The sequence below is a fragment of the Rhipicephalus microplus genome, chromosome 1 (genome assembly GCF_043290135.1).
Source record: "Rhipicephalus microplus isolate Deutch F79 chromosome 1, USDA_Rmic, whole genome shotgun sequence".
Lineage (NCBI taxonomy): Eukaryota > Metazoa > Arthropoda > Arachnida > Ixodida > Ixodidae > Rhipicephalus > Rhipicephalus microplus.
This window is the reverse complement of record NC_134700.1, coordinates 154,840,288-154,861,443: the sequence shown is the minus strand read 5'-3', so window position 1 is coordinate 154,861,443 and position 21,156 is coordinate 154,840,288. Positions and strand designations below refer to the sequence as shown.

The 21,156-nt window shown below is 49.8% G+C and overlaps 2 protein-coding genes across 2 annotated transcripts in view; one reads left to right on the top strand and one right to left on the bottom strand.

Moving 5' to 3' along the window:
• The window catches only part of dlp (glypican dally-like), a 169,243-nt gene that overhangs the window by 57,001 nt on the left and 91,086 nt on the right, over window positions 1-21,156 (bottom strand). The gene's annotated exons all lie outside the window — the stretch shown is intronic.
• On the top strand, window positions 8,594-12,133 carry LOC142801191 (uncharacterized). The gene is made up of 3 exons (XM_075887527.1): window positions 8,594-8,887; window positions 9,281-9,374; window positions 9,646-12,133. The coding sequence occupies exons 1-3, from the start codon at window positions 8,735-8,737 to the stop codon at window positions 12,039-12,041; spliced, it is 2,643 nt and encodes an 880-aa protein (XP_075743642.1). The 5' UTR covers window positions 8,594-8,734; the 3' UTR covers window positions 12,042-12,133.

The following is a 21,156-nucleotide window of genomic DNA, read 5'->3' as shown; positions in this document are numbered from 1 at the left end:
TTATCATCACGCACATATAAGCATCGTCTATCCCGTATACAGATGATATCAACATTACAAGTGCACGTCTGTTTCTTTTTTTCCTTGAAAGAAAGAGGGGAAAGAAAGAAAAAGTTTGGCATAAAAGCAGAACGCGCACTATTCGAAACCTGGCACAAATGAGCGACGCAAATCGAGAGCTTAAAAGTTGCTGCTCTCGACCGACTCAGGCGAAGCTCTCATGAACGGTCTTAGCACAATGATGGTTAAGAGCGCGTGTTCGTGGCAACGCAGTGAACGCGAAATTCAAATTCAGCTTCGCGAAACAGCAGATCGAAAACGGAAAGATCGAGCCGTTGCGGGTCTTCAAATAAATCATAAGACAAAGAGAGATAGAGAACAGGACGAGGGACGTCGAGACGGAAAGCTCCTGATTTGAGCACGAAAGCAAGAAAAAAAGAAGAAAAGGAGAGAAAGGAAGAAAGAAAGAAAAAAGGAAGAAAGGAAGACGCAACGTCGTGCGACGTCGCCAGAAAATGAAAAAGCGCGGCGATGATGGTTAAATTATGCATGCCGCCGAGTGAATACGGGGGACGGGAAAGCCGGAGGGGAACTTGTGCAGGTGGACGCGGTATATAGTGCCCTCTTTGCTCTCTTCCCGGTGTATACACGCATTCGTTCAGTTTTTTTTTTCCTTCGCCTTATATACTCGCGCACTTATTTCGAGTTTTGAGTGCAGCACGCCGCATCTCGCTTATATCGTGCCGGCGAAGAAGCGTCTTGGTCGCCGCCGACGACGGGCAATCAATACGCCATTAGCGGTCCTCGAGAGTACAAGTCCGCACCGCACGGATTTCCCCTCGCCATATCGAACGCCAAAAGCGAGTGCGCGTTTATACGGAAGACCTCTTCCCGGCCTGCGGTGATCGCGAGACGAACGCTGCTTCCTTATTTATAGTTTATCTATCCATGCAACCCTATATCTTAATTAGACTTATCCGATTCAAATTAGCCGAGGAGGACGAGAGTTGACAAAAAAGTCACACAGTTCCTTATGCCACAGACGATTCGTTTTCCTTCTCACGAGATATCGTTGATGCCCCCCTTTTCCCAGAGCTTCTGAAGCCAACGTGGTTTTTCGGTGCACCCGGAATCGTCCCGCCTTCGAACAAGCGACGACGTCAGGTGATGGTTTAATGATGACGTCGCAAAATTTTCTGACTTTTGCCGTCATGGTGACGTCATGCTGCGATACCGTCATCCAACGACGGTGATTTTCAGCATCACTCGCGTCGATCCCGGTGCCGACGCCAGTTTTCGCTTTTGATAAGACATGTACGGGCTTTAAACTCAACATGAGAAAGGCGCGCACGCACGCACAGATACACGCATGAAGCTGCTTAGTTAACGAGACTAATAAGCGCGCGTTTGACTGCGCATACAGATATACCGGCACGCGAGAGGGAGCACACTACACACAGTTAAATGTGTGTGTGGGGGGGGGGGGAGAGAAGGGAGGCAGACAATTTATTGGTCGTTTTCCCCTCAAGTTTCCTCCGAGAAAAGAAACGTTCTAAAAGCGACCAGCAAGCGAACAAAAAAAAAAACTGAAAGCGCGGTACAACGCACGAGACAGAACCGGCATCGAAGAAGGGGTACTTAGGGAAGCCGAGGGAAATATTGGACGCACCTCTCTACTTGTATGGAGAAGAGCACTCACCCTATCCTTCCACCTGCACTAACTCATTCCCTAAACGATGCACGTATGCAACATTTCATTAAAATCTGGGGAAAATTGCACGAAGTTTAAGGTGTAGTATAGTAGCAGAAATAAGTCAATTAGGAAAAGCTTACGCGCGGTTAAGGGATTAGTTAAGATGACATCTACATCAGCAAGGCGACAAGGGAAGGAGCGTCCCTAAACTGCGTTCAGAGAGGACTGAAGGAAGGAACGGACGATCATGGCAGAGGATTTATTTTCTCCTGTCCCGGCGATTGCCGCCATAATGCCGAAAGGAGAGGGATAAAAGCGTACAGAAGAAAAAAAAGATAAGACGAGATCTCGGGCGTGCAGCAGAAGGAAATAAACGGGAAAGCAGTGCCGCAGGTTGCAGTTAGGAGAAACTGTATCGTACATAAAATGCAACCGCTGGCGGAGTAATTAATATGACGAGCAGTTCGAGAACGGCGGGAAGGGGGGTAGGCGCACTCGAGAAAAGGCGACCATGAGCCAAGCCGAGCCCCTCTGCACAACGCGAACAAACAAAACGGTACTCCAGATCTCCCATCAGCGCCAGCCCCGGCCGTTCGCGCCCGGGCGAGGCCCATCGTTTCGGCCGGGGAATAATTATCGCCGCAAATTCGCCACGAGACTCCAGCGAGCGCATACTTACCGGCGCAAGCTCTGGAAGCATGGCGGCCGATTAACAATTAAAGCAGAGTTTTTTAAGGGGCGCTGAAACGAATTCAGGTCGGGCGTTATTAATTAACTCCGCACAACTCTCCCTTCGACGCATACTCGGGCAACCGAATGCTTTTGTTTTGTTTTGTTTTGTTTAAGTCGAATAAAGGACACGCTACTGTGAAGCATTCCACATACGAAGTAAAATGAGATTTCTGAAACAGCTGAAAACAAAATTTCCAGGCCTACATCTCACTATAGGAGCTCAGTAGAAAACGTATATAGTTTAGGCAACGCGGGATATGTAGGCAATCGCCTTAAATTATAATGAGAACGAAGCATGAAAGAAAGCTTAATCAATTTTGAAAGAAAACTCCGTCAGGAAGCCGATAGAGCCGTTCAGTGATTAGTCAGCAACGCCTAGACGAATGCATACAGCAGCACTGATCACAATGTTCCCTACAGCTCCGGATTACCGTGGTCGTGGTTAAATGTTATCCATATAGTTTGCTATAGGGCTGGATGGTGTTGGTGGCGGCGCATGCGGTGAGAAGCCTGTGATACGAACCACTGGCGCAAACACCTCCCCACCGGGGGGTTCAAATTCGCTCGACATTTTTTTCTATTAGTTTTGAAAGTGTATGTATACACGCACAAATGCGTAGAGTGCTTGAGCTGCCCCCCCTCCCCCGTCTCCCCGCAATAACCCCGGCAAAACAAAAAAAAAACATTTCGGCAAGACCACTGATTAGCACGCTCGAATGTTTCCGCTTTAGGTAAATTCGCGGTGTCTTTTTTTCAAAAGTGCGAAAATAAGTTGTATATACGCTCAGCCCTCATTAATTATCCGGACACCGCTTATGTGTTCCCTGTTTTCACGCGACGTATATGTAGTGAAACTTAAAGCTCCCGTTGCTAATTAATCGGTGAAAAAACAAGCCACTTGCACTGAAAGCACACGAACGTGCAGCACGCACGGATGGCGGATGCGGGTGCACGCCCCAGTGATCAAAGCCCAATTGCCCAGGCTTAGGTAATCAGGCGTGAGTTGTCCACGTGCGTTGTTGCTGTACGTTATATGGTTTCGATATATGGTTTCCGGTGAAAAAGAAGCCCGCATGCAGCGCACAAGACGTAACAGTTAATTTGTCTTTTTCTCGTCCCTTGTTGCGATTCTCCTCCGCCGAAATAACGGTACTCTCTTACACTTATATTTCCTCCGTCTATTTTTTTAATTGTTCAGCGATGACGACTACCAGTCTGTCTGAAACTTGCTTCTACTTTATTTTAAAGTGTAACGGTATACTAAGAATAATGTCGAAGCACCCTCTCGTAAGGCAGTGGATGTGCAATAAACATATATATTATATTGAATAGCAAAGTTCAGTGGGCCTGGTACGCATAAAAAAACACATACGGGTACTTCTTTCACACACACATTATATATATATAAGGAAAACAAGTGTATACTTAAGGGCTCGTTTTTGCGTGTTTTTACACAATATTAATGAGACGTAACAGACAATAATGCCAGGGAAGGTATAGGGGAAGTTATTAGGCCAATTGTATTGTAAATGAGAAGAAAGAACAGTGGGTGAAAAGATACTTGCCGTGGGCAGGATGTATATATATATATATATATATATATATATATATATATATATATATATATATATATATATATATATATATATATATATATATATATATAACCACTTGGGCATGCATATACATGCTGCATATGCTATAGTTACAACGCAAAAAAATAAGGTAACTACCTTTGCTCAGTCAAACTTCGCACGTGTATACACTGAGTTATCGACGTTGAAAAAAGTCTATTTTTCCATACGGAAGAAGGAAGGAACATTCGATAAGGGCATACGTACAAAAAGCATTTGTATAAAAAAGGAGATAACACGCCACGCGGCCGGCGAAGATAACAATGCAAGCACGACGCCACGCAGAATGCCCGAAAGTTTGTAAGTTATAAGCACGCCGCTTAGCGCGCTTCTGGGTTTCGCGTTTTTTTTTTCAAATATCGAGCTGTTTTGAATATTCAAAAAGGGCGGCGCGGCTTTCGACCATTATAGGCTCGCTGGTGCATTATACTTTCGTGGTACGTACTGTATACCCGTATGCACACACCCGTATATACCCGTATGCACACATGTCATGCAATCGGCAGTTGTGCTGACCTTTCCTTGTCAGCACCAAAAATCTACGCTTTACTTTTAGTGGAGCTGGACGAGGCATGTTCGCGCTATATACATGGGTGCGGCGTAGTGGTAAACAAGCAGGAAGCTTCCTTTTGTGACGAACGACGCTTTCCCATGCACGACATCAGGTGGGTGATTGGGGATCACGTTTACATGAGAGCCAAACAAATTGGAGAAGAAAACTTCCTGTACCGCGAAATGGTTTAATCGATGGGAGCCACATTTATAGCCTGTAGGACACGGGTGGCCTGCTCGCGTTCGCTATTGGCAATCGTTCACGAGCCAATGAAAAATAAGCTCCCCGCAAGGCCACTATTATAGAGAAGAATGCTCTACATTGGATGTAGAGATTGTTTAAAACGTAGTTATTAATGTTTGTCACAATGTGTACTCATAATTCAGCCAGACAGGTGAACAAGGAATGGTAATCGGGCATTCGAAAAATGTACACGACAACGCGTCGCCATTGCATCACTGGTTTCATTATCACGTCACCGATACATGAAAAGATTGACGGTGGAGCACGGACAAGTGTTCAAGTAATCAAGCGATAAAAACTGAATGGGGACTATATTACAAGAAAAAAAGGTCACAGCTTTGCCGCAAAGGCAAAGATGTGAACGCGATAGCAATAAATTGGAGGATGGTCGCGCGCAGAATGGCCGGCAGATCGAAACGTGCCCCGCTTTTCTGACGCGCAAAGGACGCACGAAACGTACTCACAGGTAGAGATTAACACGAATAAGCACCTCCGTTGTTACTTCGCTGTGTCTGAAAAGCGCGTCCTTTTCGCAAACAAAGGCTGTGCAACAATTGCAGTGACATTTGTGCGCCCGCTAACTACAACAGAATCGTTCCGACGAAACGCAAAGGCTAGCCAAGACGTACGATTCTCCCCACTGCAAGATAAAGGCGGGCGATCGAGCGTACATCTTCTTATTCTCTACGCGGGCCAAAGTACGCGTGATAGATGAGAGCCGACGCGCACTCAGTGCGCCATCTTGCTGATAATGCTGAAAACACGATAGTCCCCCCCCCCCCCCCCGATATGTCCGCCAACAGCGGTAAGTGGGAAATATGAATAGCTTGCCGTTTGAACGTTGAAGGAGGCACTTCTCGGTGGCACAGTGGTTAACGCCTCGCATTCATATGACGCGGAGTTCGCACGTTCGATTCCGCGCGCCGGAGTCTTTTCTCTGGGATTTTTTTTCTTTCTTTTTGCGTTTTCGTATATATAAATACGTATACATGTACGGTGCATGACGTCGACGCCGGCGGCAAAATCCAGCCGAGAGTGTCCAAATAATTGCTATCGCAATAATACGCGGTTATAAGACTGAGTACCGGTGTAACATGAGATCAGTGAGATGGTATGGTTGCCTGTGTACAGCATCACCGTGATTTCAAAACGAGCCTTCCTGACTGGACATAATTTCTTCATTCAGAACGCATGCCGTAGTGGATGGAGGACTCCAGAAATTTCGAACCTCTGGTGTTACATATGCTACTTTCACTGCAAGATATCGCACAGTACATGGGCCTCTAGCATTTCGCCTCTATCTAAATGAGACCTCTGCGGTAGGGATCGAGCCCGCGACCTTGGAATCAGCAGCCCCGCGCCGTTTAGCCGGCTACTGTCACGTACGCAGACTCGATGAACTGTAACGGTACCCCACGAGGCGGTCTGTGCGTGGCCATTGAGATCGAGGCAACAGCATCGTCTCTGGCGGCATGGCGTGCTAAAGCTCAAGGTTGAAAACACGAAGACGTCTTCATCGCCTCGGGAGGTCAAGTGGAAGTGCGGCGGAGCGCCATTCAGCGCGCGCACTCCTAAGAAATGGCGAGTTTACGACTTCACCCGAGCATTCGCCTTCTTTCGCGTCGGGCTATAGTGTGTGTACACTACACGTACACGCTGTACACACACAGTGCGTGTCACCAGACTTGACTACACTCGATGGAGCTCCCCGCTCTCGGAGGACGCGCTCTTATCTCGGCGTCTCCCTTTCCCCGCCCAGACCACCGCGGGGCCGTGTTTACGACCAACGAGCCTCGTAAATCAGCTTCCCGCAGCGACGAACGCCACACACACTGCGGGCACAATGTCACGGGCCGCTCCCTGTCCCCTGGCTGGAGCGCTTCCTGTTTTCTGCCTAGGTATGCGGCCGGTGACACGGCAGTGCGCGTGCGCTCATTAACCCACAGTCACACACACACACAGACGCCAGCATGTGAAGGAGGATGTGTGCCTTCCCATCTGCATAGGCGCTATAGCTCTCGGGCCAATTGGTAGCGCTAGTGAACGGGTCCATAATGAACTTAGCTGGTCCATAGTAAACTTGGTGCAGCGGCGAATACAGAAGAGAAAGGCGCGCACAAGAAAAAAAATGGACCATGTCTAATTTTACAGAAGAGCTGTATATGGCACACCTCCTTGGTTATGCGGTGTTCGACCGTGTCCGTGTGAAAAAAGAAAAATATATTGACCGCTTCCGAACGTACGATCCACGTGGCCTCTTTCGATGACGTCGCACTACCCAAAGTTTGTGACGTTCCCACATGACGTACATGATGACGTCGTTAGTCAATATCACCGATCGGTCAAAACAGGCCTTCGCCGTCAAGTGAGGGACAGAAAGCGTCAATGCAGCGGTAGGCACAGTGTGTGCTTCGCCACGTCAGTTGCTCTAGGGATGGTGCAGTTGCTCGTCATTTTCGCTGGTCACCCACCTTCACGGAATCAAATGGCTCAATATTTGTCTCGTATACACGCACTGTAGTACACCTGTTTTGGAGCTATCTGTACAAGATATGGCTGCATGATGACGACACGATCGCGACCTCTTTTGTCCAAACCAGAACCCAGTGCCAGGTGGCGTCGGCGACAAATCTCTCGCACATACCCGCAAATACCTTGGAAGGAAAGAAGGGGAAATTTAAGGGTCCGTTCTTAGAGAACATAATTTGAAACTAACAGAAAATGGTTAACCAACACACATCCCATATTATTCCCTGGGCATTATTGTCTGTATACTTCGCATTAGCACAGAAATCTGGCAGTTTCGTTCCAAAGCTCCCAAATGGAATGTGCGCAAACTGATCATCGACCCATTTCACACAGTATATCCTGTGCGTTCAGTATGAGCTGTGTATGGGCAGCTGGGCTTAAAGGGTAGATTAGATATATTGACACCGCTTTATGTAAAGTAAGCGCCAAAAGTTTACGGACCACGACACACACACACACACACACACACACACAGAGAGAGAGAGAGAGAGAGAGAGAGAGAGAAACTCAATATCTTATCTGCTTGGCAGACAACCTTAATTCAAGAACATAGGTAAGTTCTTTAGAAACGCTTCCAAGATGTATTGTGCAGTTCCACCGCACACGGTTGTAAATTGCTGGTAAATTTAATTTTTTTTTTCACAAACCTATAGCTGTTTCAAAAGTTTCGACGCCGACCGCACACACTCATGCGGATCCCTGAAACGAAACCAGAACTATAGCTACCACGAGAGGGCGCGGGTGACGCTAAGTTCGGCGAACCGACAGACCCCCAATGTCGCGTGGAGTGGAGAAACATAGTCGCGAAGTACGCGAGTAGCGGGCGTCTTCCAGCTATGTACCGAGAGGGAATACTTAAGGACAACAGCGCTAAAATTACTCACGGCGGACAGAAAAAAAAAAGACGAGACAAGCGCTTTTCCCGTCCGCCATGTGTTGTTTTCGCGTTGTTAGCCTTAATGCACAACCAACTAGCTATAGCCAAGTCAAGCAGCAGAGAACACCTGGCGGCCGCTTCGTGGGCTCGACCAGAAGTGAGCTTCCCAGTATGGTGAACTATAGAGATAACGCTGAGGAAGCTCTCCCGTTTCTGTGAAATAGAGTCGGGCTGAGCGTTTCTACACTCCCAGAGCATGTGTCTCAAGTGTCGCCTTGTGTGTGTACGAAGTAGGGTGCCTGAATGGTTTCCCTCGCCCGCCGCTCCTTGCAGGGTGGGGACATTGTTTGACGGGGTGCTCGCCGCCGCGACCGGTTTTTCCTGACGGCCGCCGCCATTGCAGATCTCACTTCGCATAGCGACGGGAGCAAAGAAGGAGCTGTGGCCGCTCTGTCATATACTTTTTTAGGGAAATGACTGGGTGCTGCGTGCCCATGTGCACGAACAACTCCAGAAATGGTTGGAAACTCTACCATTTTCCGACAGAGCCCAAAAGAAGGCTGCTATGGATGGTGAAGATTAAGCGAGACAAGTGGCAGCCTACGAAGTCCTCGTGTGTATGCAGTGTGAGTATCCCGACATGTGTTCTTTTCTCGTCGAGAACTTTGAAACTTGTTTTTTTAAATGTGTATACGTGTCTGTGGGTCACTTTGTCGGTGCTGTAAACGCTTCACGTCTAAGTTGCAGTTTTTCTCTCTTTTTTTGCGATCTCTAAAAGTGCAGCTATGGAAACGTGTGGCGCAGCCGCAGTATTTGAAGTTTGTACCAGTTTTTAGTCACTATATGTATAAACAAAATAGGCTGCTTGTTATTAAATTGCGTATTTACAGAAAAGTGTTTTTCATTCGTTTATTGCAAATCACGAAATTCAATAAAAGTTGTGTGGTATACTGTGTCTTTCTAGTAATTCTGTCTAGGCTAAGCTAAGCTAAAATTCATGGTTCATAACGGACTTACAGGCACATTTTGAAGCAAGCCATTTCGAGCAGCACCGAGCTGACCAGTGGATAAAACTGAAGCCGAACGCTGTGCCAACGGTGTTCCCTTTCAGGGGTAAGTTACTGTTTCACTGTGCGTCAAAGATTCTGTATGAACCTAACAGGTGGCAACAGTACAAGGCTAAAATGATTTAGTTTCAAAAATTAGGATGATCCGTGGAATTCCTCGTTTGAGGATATTAAGAAAGTCGGGGTACGTGCCTGCGACCTGAGAAAAGGCATATGTCTGCAACCTATAATACTGCTAAAATCCAGTACAGGCCTGTGATTAGAGCTGGCTACCTTGTAATACTTGCAGCTTGTGACTGTCCTTTTTTGCACTGCAGGCTTGCCTCCACAAAGGAAGGCGCCAAAGGACAGGGCAGGACCTGCTGTGTTGCCTGATGCATGCCAAGAAACACGCGGTGACAACTCTACGGCCATTAATTGTACGCCACTCACAAGTGCACAGGCGAATTTAAATTCACGCACAGACAGTCTTGGCGCACAGCAACCGCAAAGCTGCAATTCTCAGACGCCTGATTCAGTACCGCACATTATGGAAAGGGAAGAAGTTGTGATCTCGGCCGATGCACCTGACGGGGCACGTGAAAACAAGCAGTTAAATAAGCAGCTCTCCGATATGGGCAGAAAATACACTCAGCTACATCAAGTCCATCGGAAAGCCACCTCAACCATTCAAGCACTAAAAAAACAGGTGAAAAAATTGGAAACCAAAATGGAATTATTCGGACAGCGTTTGAAATTCCTCAATGATGACCAGCTGCAGGCTCTTGGGCGCCAGAGTAATAAGGGAAGCACTTGGTCTGCAGAAACAATCAAGCAGGCGCTTCAGATTAAGTTTTCCTGTGGAAAAACTGGTTACCAGACACTAAGAAATCTGGGCTACCCCTTGCCATCCGGAAAAACCCTTGCACGTCGCCTTCAGGGCCTCAAGTTTCTTCCCGGAATTTTGACGGAAGTCATCGATGTTCTCAAAATCAAAGCAGAGAACATGCAAGACATTGAAAAAGACTGTGCTTTGTTCTTGGATGAAATGGAGATTGCTCGCGGGTACGAGCTCGATCGCGCTGAGGATGTGGTGTTGGGGGGGCAAACTATGCCAGAAAATCCAGACGAACCTGCACATCACGCACTAGTGTTCATGGTAGGAGGCCTGAATACGAGATGGAAGCAAGTGATTGCCTACCACTTCACCGGAAGTCATGTAGAGGGTAGTATCCTCAAGGACTACGTCATGAAGATAGTGCAGCTCTGCGCGGAAATCTCTTTAAGAATCCGTGTCGTCACTTGCGACATGGGGGCTTCTAATCGGGCTATGTGGCGCGAGCTCGGATTCTCCAGCCACAGGAATTCCATTACTGTATGTTCAGTGCCTCACCCCTGTCTGGAAGACAAAGAATTGTTTTTCACAGCAGATGCTGCACACGTGCTGAAGAATGTCAAGTCACAGTTGCTTTCATCGGAAGTATTCTTTCTGAGTGATGCAACAGTATGCCAGCACAATCTGCCATCAAAAGAAGTGAACGTGGACCATGTGCGCAGTGTAATTAAGTATGATGCTGAACGAGAGCTGAAAGTCGCCCCGAGGCTCTCAGAGTTACACATTTCGCGAGGCCATTTCACAAAAATGAAAGTGGGAGTTGCTGTCCGCTTCTTCAGGGAAGCTCCTGCAGCGATTCGGTACCTAATTAAAGAGGACGCGATAGAGCCGGAGGCAGAGACAACAGCTTGGTTTCTAGAATTAGTATTCAACTGGTACACGCTAATGTCTTCCCGCCACCCATCAGTTGCTCTCAGCCTTCGAGACATGCGGAGGTACCACGAATCAATTGAGCTACTGAACTCGGCCCTCGAAGTTTTTCAAGGAATGAAGATGGGAAGCAAGGCACAGTGGAAGCCTTCGCAAGCAGGTTTACTAATAACAACAAAAGTCGTTCTTCGTCTCCAAGACATTCTCTTGCGCAGTGAAGGATACGAATTCTTCCTCACGAGCAGAATCTTGCAAGACTGCCTCGAAAATTTGTTTTCGGTGGTGCGCATCAGGAAGCCTGTTCCTAACGCATATGACTTAAAGTGTGCCCTGAAGCTTGTGTGCGTGAGTCAGTTCCTTCATGCACCCGGAACGTCAAGCTACGAAGTCGACGATGCTAAGTACCTCGCCGACATGCTTGCAAAAGGCAAACAAGAGCACGGGGAGGTGGAAGCTGATGTCATTGATGACTCGGAAATTTTGTTCATTGAAGAACTTCAAGAAAACGAATGCAACATCCTTTTCTACATCGGCGGCTTCCTTTTAAAAGGTATGCTGAGTGTTGTAGCGGGATGCGGGCATTGTAATTCTGCCTTGTTAGGCTCAACTGAAAGCGAGCACGCAACTCTGACTATTCTGAAGGAGTACAGGAGTGAAGGTGGCAACCTCACATATCCCAGCAAGGATGTTTTGCTGACACTCAAGTCGTGTGAAGAGCATTTCAGGGGCATCATAAGTTGGAGTGAGGGCTTGCTGCGCTTAAGGTCCCCGTTGAAGGCCGTGACCGATTATTTGAACGAGATGGTGCGCCCTTGCGTAAAGACTTGCTCCGAGCACAGTGACGCCGTAGCAAAACTCCTTATTGCGAATTATGCAAGACTGAGGCTTCGCGTGCATTTGCGCCACGTTAGTTCAAACGGCGTCAATGAACACGGAAGCAAGACGTGCGCTGGGGTAAGCCTTCCGTGACCAGCCGAACTGGACCAGTCACTTATAAATTTTATTATTTTTTCTTTCAGAACACTTATTGTTTGATTAAAATATTTTGAGTTCATTGTGAACTGGCTAACCTCCCTGTCCTTTCTTCATCCTCCTCCTTAAGTTCATAGACATTTTTCTTATTTGTTATACAATATCACATTCTTAGATAAAAACAGCGTTGTGATCTTTAAGCTGACTAAGGTTGTGATCTTTGGAGAATGTTTATGGTAAGTTAATATTATTGCGGTCGAAGCAATACCGACACAGCGTCACAGAGGCAGAATACGAGAGTGATACTTCTCGGATAATTAGATTGCTCGCTTACATATATCTATGGAAAGTAGAAAAACTGAACAGGTATAGGGCATCAAAATCGTTATTACTGCATTTCATCTTGTATTTTCCAATAACTTAGTAAGATTTTTTTCTCAGTGGTCACATAAAAACGAGAGATTCAATTGATGTTTACGCTGTTTCACTATCTCAACCAGCTATAACAGAAAAATAGCTGTGTAACAAATCTGAATCTCATTCCCGCAAGATTATTCAGAGCTGCGAGGGCACGCAAGGCGGGGGAAAAAGCAGGATGAAGTAAGTTCAACGCGTACAATGCGAGCACTACTGAGTGGCTGGCACGCTGCACAGCCACTGAGGAGTGCGGTGAGTTTAGGTAACAGGAAAAGGCGTGCGCTTCATGAATTAATGTAGATTTATCCTGCAAACAGTCTCCAATGACAGACGCACATATTCAGACTGCTTTTTTATAGCGCGAAATACCATTTCTCGCACTAAACTCTTCTCAAACTCTCCTCATACGCGCGCGCAGGCAGTGTGTTTCGTTGGGGTGAGATATGTAATGGCGGACGCTCTAGCAGACGACGCGGTTGTCCCCACCCTGTACGGAGCGGCGGGCGAGGGAAACCATTCAGGCACCCTAGTACGAAGGCCACGCACGTTTTGCCCGTGTACGAGTCGGGATAGGAAGAGCGACGTCGACTTCACTTTCGGAGCCACCGCAGAGCCACGATCCGGTCATCCACTTCATGAAACGGAGTCTCAAAGTGGAACGCCCGCATCATGAGCCTATATAGGCAACGATCGTGCGAGGCAGTCATGTTTCATGCATGAACCTTCGTTGGTGCCTCGAAAACTGGGCGAGAAAAAAATACGATAAAAAAGCGACAAAGAAACAAAAAGGCGACAACGTGTTCTTTCGCACGTAGCTTTTTATTATTATATTTCACATGAAAACAGAATAAGCTTGCGACATTTGTCACGTCATGTTTTAGAGAAACCGCCCCTCGCTTGGCAGCGCTTGTGCGAGCGTGCGTGCGCGAGAGGAACGCGAGGTAAATACCTGCTTAAGAAATGCGCGGGTGTTGAAGGAACGAGCACTGACAGGGCGATATTTCACGAAAAATCTCCGCAAGCAAAGACGTACCCCGGCAGCAATAACGAGTTAAAAAAAATGTTTCCCGGATTTATTTTTCTCTTCCTTGGTATACGTATAGCGTTACCTTGCGCGGAAGATTTTGGAACGATTACTCTTCGCCATGCGCTCACTCGCTTTCGCTTGACGTTGGAGACGAAGCGCGATGCCTGGGTGTAGCGAAAAGCGCTATACTTCCACGACATATCTGGGCTTATCTGCGGCTACTCTCGTTGTAAATGTTGCTTTTTCTTGAGCCAGCTAGCTGTAGTATATGTAAACTTGTAGTCTCGTGTGCTTTTGCTTGCAACTGACCAAGCGTATTGCGTCGACCGAGCTGGTATTTTGTAGCGATGCGCTATCCCTTACTTTATGCTCCAGTTCTAAACTTAGGCGGATGTGTGCTCTGACCAGAGGAGCAGCAGGATTTTTTGATGAAAAGCAGCTTATGGCCGAGCTCGATCCGTCGTTCGTGAACACCCTTAATGCGCATGTGCAACAACTGGCTTAAGCGCAGCCAAAACGAACCAACGCCTCTTCTAGAAAGATGCCTGAGGAATGGCTGAGGACCGTATCAACAACATCTACGCTCTTCTACCGCGAGCCGTCGCGTTCCCAAAGGCATGAATGAAAGGCCCACCAATACGCTCGTGGACACTGCAAACGATGGAGCAAATGGAAGGAAGGCCGGGGAGAGGGTGCATCACACAGATGAAGCCAACAAATTCCATCCAAACATGTCCAGCTTGAAAGAACGCGAACGGGGGCAACGCGCCTAGAAGTGGGGGAGGGGGACGAGAAAGAGTAACCGCCAACAGCGATCATCGAGGGGCACTCCCGCGGGCCAAGCCAACCGAAAGCCACCAGCTTGCGTGTACACACCACACGCGCTACTCCATGCGAAGAAGCCAGGGAGTATACGTGAGGGAGGGCTGTCCGGTGAGTTATTCGGAGGCCGCCGCGCTGCGCGAGGCTCACCTCTGCAGTCGGGACGCACTTAGCCGCGCCTTCCGAGCTTTCATCGAACGGGGCCCCGGAGGGGAAGCCGAAAGTGTAGCCTAGAAGCGACCATCGGCGACTGTAGGCACAAAAGGCGGCCCGTTTGGGGCGGCACCAACAGCAAACACGTTCTTCGGCACGCAAGCACACACAGAGAGAGAAGAGTGTATCGCGAAGATTGGGGGAAAGGAGGGTGGGGGGGCCTGTAGTAGCTGCCACCAGCGGCGCCGGATAAATGAGAGATGGTGGGGAACACCACCTCTGCCGCTCCGCCGCCGTGAGCCATCGCATACCACCGCGGAGGTTGTGTTCGTGCCTCTCCACTCGCGCATACCGCGGCGCACGATTGAGTTAGGAACTAAACCAACGAGAGGGAGTGCGCACGTCAAACGCTCCTTTTTGCCCCCCATGGGCGTCGACAAAGAATGATGCGGTGACGCGCGAGCCTCGGTGAATTCCGCATAGTGAGACACCGTTCCGTTTAATGTATACGGTCCAGCGGGCAGTCGCCGTGTCTGGCCGCTGTGCCGGACGGATAGTATTAACGGTAGGCCTGCAAGATGCAACCAGGAATCGCCCATTGAGGGACGTGCTGCGCTACGGTGCCAGCGAGCTTAAATATTCAACGAAGTTTCACACAGCCAACATTCGCGGCGCTAATGCTGAAAAACGTGCTATATATAGTTAGTACATCGTAATAGCTTTTAGGGGCGAAGCTCCTAAAGCTATGGGTCTGTCCATCCCTTGTATATTCCTCGTGGCACGTGACCACCTAGGTGCATGATGCGCACTCTAGTGTGATTAGCGGGCTGAGAGACAGACAGACGGGGGGGGGGGGGGGGCACGGACGGATGCTCAGCCCCACTCATCAATTCACTCTGTGAATATGCTGTTAATTTTTTTCTAGCGCAGACTGACACGCGGACAAATAGAGGTTCCCGGTCAACGTAATGCGCAGTTATCGAAAGGTAGGATCTGCAAAACCAACGATAAGGCGCCGTTAATGCGTGACCACACGTAAGCGATGCAGCGCGTCAGCGCCTGGCTTCTGACTCGGCGCCGTTCCCTGTGGTACACAGCTTCTTGTATAGCCACTCGTCCCAGAAAATGGCACGGTGACTCGTGAACGCGGTTAACACGAGACGAGCTGCAACGAGCACTTCAGGTCAGGCCTTCAGACGTCTCTGTTGCTGCGCAACCATCAGCGCGCACCCCCTCCTTCCGCCCCCACTTTGTTTACCTACAAAAAGCAAGTTACGCTAACAAGCTTAAGCCAACGGTGCACAGTATTCGATGTCGATTATGCTGGGGTTTTTCCTCGTTCGATCACGAACACGTCTTCCATACACACCACGCACCGTTTAGCAGAGCGTCGATGACTACCGTTCATGGCGGCCGCGGTGGGAAAGGGGCGCGATGGGGGATGCACGCCGCCCGAGAAAGCGTGAGAAGGAGCGAGAAGGAATGCGGCGGCTCATCGTCGTCGTGCAGGCCCCGCGAGATCCTCCACGTCGTCGCCGATGCCGAGGCTAACCACCCATGAAGAGGCGGCCGCTTTGCAGCCCAACAGGCGGGAGTGGGGCTCCTCCATCCCGTGGAGCGCGCGGCATACCTTCGTCTGGCCGCTCCGAAGACGCCGCTGCTGCTGACTCCGCCAAAGATGCCGACGTACCGATATCGGCGCCGCGGGGGCCGACGTACGGCGGTATCGGCGCATTCGGCATGCGAGCCGCGGCAGAAGAGAAACAGCTCTGGCCCCGGAGAAAAGGTCACGCGCGCAGCAGCACATCGAACACGTTCGTTTGTTAGTGCCGTGTTGGACGGAGCAACTGCGTGAGTTGCTTCCTCCTCCTCCTCATGCTCACATCGAAGCTAACGCTTGCCAACAATGTACAGACGCTCAACAGGGACGGGGTGTGACTCAGCTGTCAATCTCGTAGAGTAACTTCAGCGAACCTGTACTACCAGCGCCCTGGACGTACACCACGGTCAACTTCGAACGAGGATTCTGATACGTAGAATACGGAATCGGGACTTCTTATTTCGGGAGTGCACGCGGCAAGGCTTCTCTCCTTCTCTCTCTTTAAAATGGGGTCCGCTAGGCTCAACACTTCCGAGATTGATTGATTGATATGTGGGGTTTAACGTCGCCAAACTACCATATAATTACGAGAGACGCCGTAGTGGAGGGCTCCGGAAATTTCGACCACCTGGGGTTCTTTAACCTGCACCCAAATCTGAGCACACGGGCCTACCACATTTTCGCCTCCATCGGAAATGCAGCTGCCACAGCGGGGATTCGATACCGCGACCTACGGGACAACACTTACGAGAAGTGACTGAGTGAATACACTGCGTATCTATCCCTAGGGTGTCTGGTCTTTTACTTCTCCCGTCAGGGAAGAGCACAAGCCGAATATCTATCCCGTTTAACCACTTCATAAGAGTGCTTCTTTCGTAGCTCTCCTGACTCTCCACTCTAATGCAAGCTGTAGTACATCCAGTTTGCATCACCTAAGTGTGAGCGAATACAGAACCGGAAGACAATTGTCTGGAACCCGGAGTGCTAATGTACACATTATCGAATCGGTCCCACCGTCAGCGCTGGTTGCACACTCTGAATGTTTGAAGTCGACAGTCCAGGATGGTATCACCGACATACGCGTATTGCACCGCGGAATACAGAATCCACACTACCATCTTATGGATTCTTGCTACGCCACCGCGAGCATTTTGATTTGACATTCAGTTTCGTGCGCGCGGCGGTATCGATAGAGCCCCCCAGGAAAAGCTAATCGCATAAACTCCCCCTAGAACGAGATAGAAAGCGAATAGAAGAGATTCGGTACAAGATCCGTGGGGACGGAAACACATGCGAGGGAGGAGAAACGGCAAACAGAAAGCGCCGCTCGGCGGATGAAATGAAAGATCCGTATCGCCCCGGCGTCCCTCGATTGCGGCCGCTTGCGCAGCATCGCTCCGCTGGGATGACCTCCTCCTCCTCCCGCTCTTATCTCTCGAAGGGCGCCTTTTGATTCGAGCCGCCGCTTCGAAAAAAACATCGCTACGCCGCGTCTCGGCTCGCAGTCAGTGCATGCATGACTGGGTAACTTTCTTCGACATTCCTCCTTGTTTCTTTACCACCGATGTTTTATTTTTATTTTTTTGAACCAATTAGGCGCTCAATTGGTATACCGCACACGGATTGCGCTCGTCCGCCTTCCCGAGATTCCAACGCACTATCGCTTGTACAGTATATACGCGCACTCCGTGGGAATGACTCATTGCGTGTTGTAGATATTCGCCCTGTCGCGTGTATACAACGCGCGCAGGCGATACACAATTCACCATGCACCACCATTCGATCACTCATACCACGTTTCAACATTATACGGAGATGTCAGTGCCGAAGCAATGGGAATGATAGAAAGACGACTCGATCAATCGGCAAATGTGTATCGCGCTTTTCCTGGCGAGCCAAACTATATAGTGTCGTGCATGACCGACTAGAGGTGTATACTTATGGTCCACGTATTTACACCGTGAACGCGTGCTGTGCTACAATCGCTTATGAACGGCAACTCCGCAGCGTCAGATGCGAAATAAAAGGCGAACAGAGCGAATCCATTAGCGGTTGGCTTCGCGCCTTTGGCGGCCAGCCCGGTGTCTCGGAGAGAAAACGGCAATGACGTCGTAATAACGCTTCTCACTTATCCGCCAGCGCCGGAAGACCATTTGTGGCCCCGAAAAACGCACCCTCCCGCACCCCGTCGTGAATGTCGTGGATTTCAACGCTTTTATACCGCGGTTTCTGCAAGGTCACGTGCTGCGCCCTTTGCGCAACTTTCCTCACAGCCTGCCTCCCCGTTCGCCGCATACGCACTGTAGTCCGTGCGAGCCGAGACTGTGGATCATTCTGCTGAGCGTACGATGATGCAGCGTGTCTCGAACTATCGGTGGTACAGGTCAGTCGTGGGGGTCGAGACGACGAAGGTCTCCCAGATTTCATGACTAATAGGTAGACGTGAGTTGTAAGAAGCCAACAGCAGCAACAAAAAAGGAACACCGGTGGAGATCGAGGTGTAATTTCCATCACGATCGCTGGACGAAGTGGGGGAAAGCAGTGCGACGATCCCGCCACGTAGGGGTGGTCGTCGGTCAGGTCATCTCGGCGGAGGTCTTCTTCGCCGCTTCCAGCCCAGTGTGTCGGCGCGGCCTCCGGCACAAAAGCAGAGCGCGCACCGCCCGCTCATCGGCCGGGAATGCTCCCCTCCCCCAACAACGTTAGCAGCCAAGCCATTACACACACGCGCACTCACGCCGCACCACACTACGCACACTCATCGGGTCCTTTTTGTTTGCGCACTCGTGAACCTCCTTCCCTTCTCCATTACGCGCCAATACCGTCTGCGGGGGCAGGCTATTTCCCCCGACCGCTTTCTTTTCGGGGCGCATTCCTGGGGCAGGTGGCGGTGTGGCGTGGCACGGGGCAGTTACGACTCTGTCGGCCGGTCGCTTTGGTCTCCACAATAGAAGAAGCGCGCCAGAGCCCAAGAACACGCCTCCTAATCACCGCCACCGAGAAAAAAGAACGGCGACGAAAGAGAGCCCCGGATCCTCGCTTACCCTCCCCCCCCCCCCTTCCCGGAAAACGCGCGTGCGGCGACGCGCCGTGTAATTGCGCGGCCAGCTGGTCCGAATGACTCAGCTATTTCGCGTTGGTGTAACCCATGCCGGCCGCCTTGGGCGACCACCGGATGAGAGACCCCCATCCCTGGACGCTGCTAAATGAACACTCTCTCTTGAAACCACACACCGAGCAGTGTCAAATGCACCGCACAGCTGAATCGGGAAGTATGGAAAACTCCGAAAACACAGCCGCGGGCCGAGCACGTTCAAAACCAGCACCGGATTAAGAACCGCTTTCAGCCACCCGCGTTACATTGGGTAAACACGCTGCGAAACGTGCTGGCATGACTTACACCTAATTTTCGCACTCGCTCGCTGGATTCCGTGCCGACCAGTTGTGCCCTCGCGATCTCCGACGACAGCGCAGCTCTGGCCGCCTGGGTTAGCCCTAGGCCATCTCCTGTCACCGACAAGAGCTCTCGCCAGTGGTGCCCCGTCCTCGGACTCCTGCAACAGTGTCTTTCTTTCCGGTCTTCTCTTTATTTCCATCGCTCCATGTCCCTGCGCCTCGATCTCTCCTTCCTATCTCTCTATCTCTCCACCTTTTAATCCTACCCTTTTATTCCCTTCTCTACCTCCATCCTTCGTCAGCTACTGTTGAGGTGTCCTTCCCCTGAGAGACAGTTACGGGCTAACTTTTCTATTCTTTGCATTTAAAATCACTGCCCCCACCCTAATTTTTGCCGAGGGTTGCCTGAGCTGCGCCAACTTGCGGAAAGTTCGGTAGTTAAAAGGCGCGCACTCACAAAAACCGAAGTGAGATGAAGCCCAAACGACCAACTAAACGCTGCCAGAGCCCAGAGGCAACAGTTGTCGGTGTCCTTTTCATTCGCGCGAATGGGTTTTGTGTTCTGAGGTAACACTACTCAATCACACTGGGCCGTACTGAGCAGCTGTGAGCTCGGAGAGCCGCAGGTAGGACTACAAGACAAGGTATAAGATTGGGCTCGTTCGTTGTTCGCAACACTGAGGTAACAATGAACACAAGCAGAACACAAAGTACTATAGCCCCAGACAACTTTCGAAGGCAGCAGCATTTTTGCCTCCGGTGCGGATGAATATGAGTTTGCATCAATAAGCGTCGTCTCTAGAGCGACGTCATCAGCAGCACGGAAGGTAGCTCCGCCGTATAGTACACACTAGCGGGCCCTAAGACACGCTTCGGTCAACATCGCGGTCTCCTGCCTTTTTTAGTTGTATGCTACTACAGGTATACGTAACTGGAGCACTCACTGACCCAGACCTGCCGGCGAATTAGCTTCCTGGATCAGCGGTCGTCTTTGTCTGTCTCGACCCATGAATAGTTGGCTCAGCATCATGAACAACCAACTGGCCCAATCAGAAAGTTCGCCCTCGAGTGTAACTGCTTGCTATATACTCAAGCACACAGTATAGTCAGTCCAGACCGCGTGTGATATTGGCCACAAGCTACGCCTTCGCAGATCGTATAGAGTGCGGGATAATAACGCAATTTCGACGTTCGACTTTGAGCACCCTATAAAGCGAGAAGCTTATGCGATCCTGTGGAGAAAATTAGAGGCTAACAACCAGAAACATAGCGAGCCATGATAGTGTGACACTTATATCAGCCGCTCTGGCGCACATATATAGGACTCCAACGCAAAAGAAAGTACAAGTTGAAAATTAACAACAGCGTGCTTATTTATGATCATGTCTCAGACGGCAGATGAACGACTTGCGAGAAAACAAGTGCGGGTGCCGGTCTGTTCTACATGAACTGGACGGAAGCGATTTCACTCTCGAGAAGATATAGGCACCATGGGGCTGCTCGTCACAGTTACTAAATGACACGAAAGCGCTGTGGCGCTTTCTCAAGGACGCCGGTCTGATTCGTCGTTTATGATGTCAAACGTGAAACTGTTACGCGTAGGCTCAAGACAGCGACTTTTCTCCTTTCCTCTGTAACTTTCCTTCCTACTTCCCCAGTGCAGGGTAGCCCACCGGGGCCCAGCCCTGGATAACCTC

Coding starts and splice junctions, on each gene's coding strand:
- LOC142801191 (XM_075887527.1), top strand. CDS start 8,735: ATGACTGGGTGCTGCGTGCCCATGTGCACGAACAACTCCAGAAATGGT. Junction 8,888..9,280: donor AGTCCTCGTGTGTATGCAGT/GTGAGTATCCCG, acceptor ACGGACTTACAG/GCACATTTTGAAGCAAGCCA. Junction 9,375..9,645: donor AACGGTGTTCCCTTTCAGGG/GTAAGTTACTGT, acceptor TTTGCACTGCAG/GCTTGCCTCCACAAAGGAAG.